The sequence below is a fragment of the Octopus bimaculoides genome, chromosome 24 (genome assembly GCF_001194135.2).
Source record: "Octopus bimaculoides isolate UCB-OBI-ISO-001 chromosome 24, ASM119413v2, whole genome shotgun sequence".
Lineage (NCBI taxonomy): Eukaryota > Metazoa > Mollusca > Cephalopoda > Octopoda > Octopodidae > Octopus > Octopus bimaculoides.
The window spans coordinates 25859196-25865098 of record NC_069004.1 but is presented as its reverse complement, the minus strand read 5'-3'; the positions used below and the strand labels follow the sequence as shown (position 1 = coordinate 25865098).

At 40.9% G+C, this 5903-nt stretch overlaps 1 protein-coding gene across 1 annotated transcript in view; it reads left to right on the top strand.

The window, feature by feature from the left end:
• LOC106872639 (isocitrate dehydrogenase [NADP], mitochondrial) overlaps positions 1–5903 on the top strand; it is a 41599-nt gene that overhangs the window by 14445 nt on the left and 21251 nt on the right. The window contains exon 2 of the mRNA XM_014919699.2: positions 3548–3639. Coding sequence (XP_014775185.1) covers positions 3548–3639 — 92 coding nt within the window. The remainder of the gene's footprint in view (positions 1–3547; positions 3640–5903) is intronic.

The following is a 5903-nucleotide window of genomic DNA, read 5'->3' as shown; positions in this document are numbered from 1 at the left end:
ACACACACACACACACACACACACACACACACACACACACACATGAGAAAAGAGCATGGGTTTAATTTAACACATGACGCCATGCTGCAGATTCAACCAGAAGACTCACCTGATAGGGTGAGCATGTAGCAAATGCAAAGTTAGACAAGTAGCAATTAGATGGTGGGAGTTTAACACAATTGACATTAAAGCCTTAACCCATGTGGTTTATTTGTCACATGTTGAACTTGCCTGGTCATACCTATGATATTTCAATATCATATGCTTTAATGTATGCATGTTGTTAAATGCTAATAGGGCTGGTGGTTTGGCTAAGGGAGGTCCCCTTTGAAAGACAAAAGGTATACTCAAAGCTAGGTGAGATGAAATTGCACCAGAAGTGAATAACAACAGGTATCAATAGTTTGTAGTTTTTATTGCTCGTTAACATCATGTACCCCCTGCCTCCACTTTTCAAAATTGCCAGCTTGAAATGTATCTAGGGTGTACCAAAAGTTTCAATTTCTATGTTAAATTCAAATTACGATGAACGTAAACAAACAAACGAAGTTTGCTTTTAGAGGCGTTGAGATGTCTTAGAAAGTTGAAGAAATGATTTTTTTTAAAAATTCTCAAACGCAGGATAATGCTAATAATATAGCCTGAACAGGATAAACTACCCCTATTTTGCAGCAAAAAGTGTAGGCGGCTAGCTATGAGACTTGAACTACCTCTGTGATTACGCGTCGCGGTGCTCTTAGACTGATTAAGCTAAACTACCCACCACAAGTTTTTCTGCAAATTTAAGATGTATAGTAATCGTGCTTTATGAGATGCTATCATATGTTAAATTCAAATTACGATAAACGTAAACAATAAATGCATGTCATTTTTCATGTGATGTAGTGGTGTTGCAAAATTTGATTTGTGCATATTAATTTCCACTCTGTCCTAATATTAACAAAATTTCATGCATTTATTTGCAGAGTTTTAAAAATTGATAAAAATTGATATTGATAAGGCTTACATTATTGAACTAAGGATGCTATAATGTGATGCATAAGCATTCAGCTCTGAGTGTACTGTTCATTAAAGCAGAAACAGCTGTAAGCTAAGGAATTTGTTTACTTAACTCCTGTTTCCTTAATATTATGTCCTGTACTCAGCATGGCTCAGTGGTTAGGGCGTCGGGCTTATGATCGTGAGGTTGTGAGTTTGAATCCTGGACCGGGCTGCATGTTGTGTTCTTGAGCAAGACACTTTTTCACATTGCTCCAGTTCACTCAGCTGTAGAAATGAGTTGTGACGTCACAGGTACCAAGCTGTATAAGCCTATTCCTTTCCCTTGGATAACACTGATGGCATGGAGAGGGGAGGTCGGTATGCATGGGCGACTGCTAGTCTCCCATAAAAATAAAAAAACCTTGCCCGGACTTGTACCTGGGAGGGTAACTTTCTAGGTGCAATCCCAGGGTCAGTCATGACCAACAGGGGTCTCAGCAACTCTGCCAACATTTTATTCTGAATCGTGTGTATTGAGTTCTAACAACAGGTTATTAGTATTACTGTGCCCAATTAAAATCATGAAACTTGTCTTGTTTCTATACACACATGCATCGTCTCCAATGGGAAAGTCCATTATCCTTGACTGCAGCATTTATTTCAGCCTGGTACTTTTATTGATTTCCTTTTGTCAAATGGCAAAGCCTACTCTGGTGTAAAAGAGACCTATTTCATTACCTGTATACCAATTGGTACTTTTGCTCAATGGACACAGATGCACATTCACATCATATTTGCACAGGTGTAGCCATGTGATTAAGAAGCTTGCTTCTCGACTATGTGGTCTTGGTTTCAGACCCACTGTGTGGTACCTGGGGCAAGTATCTTCTGTTATGTCATGTGAGTTTGGCCAATGGAAACTGAAAGAAGCCTCTGTGTGTGTGTGTACCATCGTAAAGTGAAGGAACATGGCTCAGTGGTTAGTGTCAGGCTTGCAATCAGACAGGGAGTTCAATTCCTGGATCAGGCTGTATTGTTCTTGGGCAAGACACTTTTTCATGTTGCTCCAGTTCATTCGTCTGTAGAAATGAGTTGCAGTATCAATGGTACCAAGTTGTATTAGACTTTACCTTTCCCTTAGATAACATCAGTGGCATGGCATGTATGGGTGACTGCTGGTCTTCCATAAACAACCTTGCCTAGACTTGTACCTCAGAGGGGAACTTTTTAGATGCAATCCCATGACCATTTGTGACTGAAGTGGGCCTTACCCCTGTCTAGGCTTTACACGGTGGTTGTAAATGAGCATCTCTGTCATACAAGCAGTGTCGTTCATGTTCAGTATTGTGAAAACATGTTTGGCAGTGGGGTGATTATTACCTTGTATGATGGTTGGCAACAGGAAGGGCAGTTGACCATTTAAAATCTGCCTCAATAAAACTCTTCACCCCATTACAAGCATGGAAAAGTGGGTGTTTAAAAAAATATATAGGCATGGCTGTGTGGTAAGGAGCTTGCTTCCCAACCTCTGGATTCTAGGTTCAATCCCACTGTGGCAAGTATCTTCTACTAGAGCCTTGTGCCAACCAAAGCCTTGAGTGGATTTGGTAGACGGAAACTGAAAAGAAGCCTATTGTGTGTGCGTGGCAACTGGTGTTGGTGTGTTCACATCCCTGTAACTTAGCAGTTGGGCAAGAGAGCCTGATAAAATATGTACTGGGCTTAAGTTCTGGGGTCGATTTGTTTGACTAAAGTCCTTCGTGGTGGTGCTCCAGCATGGCCACAGTCAAAAGAATACCCTTGGATGGCTTAGTGGATAGGGTGTTGCACTCACAATTGCTAGGCTTGTGGGTTCAGTTCCCAGACTGGGCAGCGTGTTGTGTTCTTTAGCAAAACTCTCATTTCGTGTTGCTCTGGTGTTGTGTAGGGACCAGCATATTTCAAAGAACGGACCCAGTCCTTCCTCTGTATGTCACAAAAGAGGTTGAGGTAGGATTTGCACTCCAACCTAATAGAACCCTCGCAAGTAACAACTACCCAAACAAACCCATGGGTTAGAGGGCTGTTGCTTGAGTGGTGCAATGGTGTCATCCGCCATGAGTAGTAGGGAATTGTGTATCGCCAAGAAATGATGGATGCAGCAATGTACTCTGCCGGCCCCTGTTCAACATGTTACAAAAATACATGAGAAGGAAGGTGGTATTCCATTTATAAAATAAATATAATTACAACTAGGTTTCAAATTTTGGCACAAAGCCAGCAATTTCAGGATAAGGAGTAAGTCTGTTACATTGAGCTGACCCCTTCTCCCAAATGTTCAACTGATATTTATTTTATCAACCCCAAAAGAATGAAAGGCACTGTTGTCCCCAACTTGGCTGCAGTTTAATGACAAACAGCTAAATGATAAAACTAGATCTGGATATAAAGAATTAAAAAGAATTTAAATATTTTTTTTTACAATTCTCTTTCTCTCCTTTTTTTTTTTTTTGATTTTGTTATGCCAGACTTCTCCATGTCTGTCTTTTTTTTAATTTTTCCTTTTGTTTCTTTTGTTTTGCTTCAGATGCAAAGAAAAGAATTGAAGTGGCTAACCCCGTGGTGGAGTTGGATGGTGATGAAATGACCAGAATCATTTGGGAAAAGATAAAGGAGAGGGTAAGTTGGTCTTTGCGAAAGCATCTCACTCAGCCTGTGTTTTACCAAATTAATTGCTCTCATCAGAAATCGTCATCGTCATTGTTGCTTTAACCCTTTGGTATTCAAACTAACCACATCAGGCCCAAATACCCTACCCGTTTTATGTTCAGACTGGACAGATCAGGCCTCTCACACCTACCCTACAATGTCAAGCATGGCTGTGTAGTAAGAAGTTTGCTTCCCAACCACATACTTTCAAGCTCAGCCCATTGCATGGCACCTTGAGCAAGCGTCATCTACTATAAGCCTCTGGTTGACCAGAAGCCTTGTGAGTGGATTTTGTAGATGGAAACTGAAAGAAGCCTAACATCTGTGTTGTTGTCTCTGTCTTGACATTGTATGATAGTTGTAAATGAGCATCAATATCATACTAGGTGTGCCCATTGTTTCCAGTCTATAGGTGCATGAGTGGCTGTGTGGTAAGTAGCTTGCTTATCAACCACATGGTTCCGAGTTCAGTCCCACTGCGTGGCATCTTGGGCGAGTGTCTTCTACTATAGCCTTGTGAGTGGATTTGGTAGACGGAAACTGAAAGAAGCCCGTCGTATATATGTATGTGTTTGTGTGTCTGTGTTTGTCCCCCCAACATCACTTGACAACTGATGCTGGTGTGTTTTCGTGCCCGTAACTTAGTGGTTCGGCAAAAGGGACCGATAGAATAAGTACTAGGCTTCCAGAGAATAAGTCTTGGAGTTGATTTGCTTGACTAAAGGTGGTGCTCCAGCATGGCCGCAGTCAAAAGACTGAAACAAGTAAAAGAACAAAAATGTCTTCTGTAAAGATATGTCATGCAGTCGGGGTTGGGGGCGGTTCTGATATTACCTTACTTGGAAATGGGTGGGGTATGGCCCATCTGGGAAGGTATCTAGCCAAGAAAAATGTATCTCGATGACAACAGGCTTCTGACAGTTTCCATCTACCAAATCTACCAAGGGTTTTCTTCATCATGGAGCTACAGCTGAGGACACTTGCTCAAAATGCCATACAGTGAGAGTGAACCTATGATAACCTGGTTGGGAAGTAAACTTCTTAACTATGCAGGTATGCCTGTTATATTTTCTAGCGCATGCATGAGGCTAGGCGTTAGCCGAAGCAGTTGTTAGTTATGTTGACCTTGGAAGGGTGAAAGACAAAGTCAACGTAAACAGGTTTTGAACTCACCAAGGTCAACTTTGCTTTTCATCTTTCTGGGAGTGGGGTGGGGGGTGTCAATGAAATATAATACTTGATATTGGGATTAATATAATTAATTTTACCCACTCCCCAGTGGAATTGAACCTAGAGCCATCTAGTTGCAAAGCTATATTTTTAGCTACTATCTATATGGCTATGCTTACGCCTAGAAGTGTCACCTTGTCGGTCTCTCCAATTTCTATGAAACCATTTAGAATCAGCTACCACCTGTTGAGTGACTTCTCTCTTATTACAATATAACATCTGGCTGATAATTTCCATTATACCCAGTGTGTGTGTGTGTGTGTATATATATATATGTATGTATACACATACACACAGGCATGATTGTGGTAAGAAGTTTGCTTCCCAACCACATGGTTCTGGGTTCAGTCCCACTACATGGTACCTTGGGTGGGTGTTCTCTGCTATAGCCTCAAGCTGGCCAAATCCTTGTAATTGGATTTGGTAGATAGAAATTAAAAGAAGCCTGTCGTGTGTGCTTGTCTTTGTTTATTCCCTGCCACCACTTAGCATTTATTTCCCTGTAACTTAGCAGTTCAGCAAAAGAGACCAACAGAACTACTAGTTTTCAAAAAATATATATATATATACTGGGTTGAGTTGATTTGTCTGACTAAAATGCTTTTAACCCTTTAGCACTTAAACTGGTCATTTCCAGCCTAAATATTCTATTTTAAGTTCTATCCAACCTATCACACACATCGTTAAAATTTTGAAGCTACAAAATAATGCAGGATTAATTAAAAACAGTTTGAATGGAAATTCAATCCTTTTGACAAAATAATCAGAATGCTAAAGAGTTATGGCAGTATCCCAGCATGGCTGAAAAAGATGAATTATACATAGGCGCAGGTATGGCCGTGTGGTAAGAAGCTTGCTTTCCAACCACAAGGTTCCAGGTTCAGTCCCACTGCATGGCACCTTAGGCAAGTGTCTTCTACTATAGCCTCAGGCCAACCAAATCCTTGAGTGGGCTTGATACAGAAACTGAAAGAAGCCTGTTGTGTGTGTTTGTGATTTGTCCC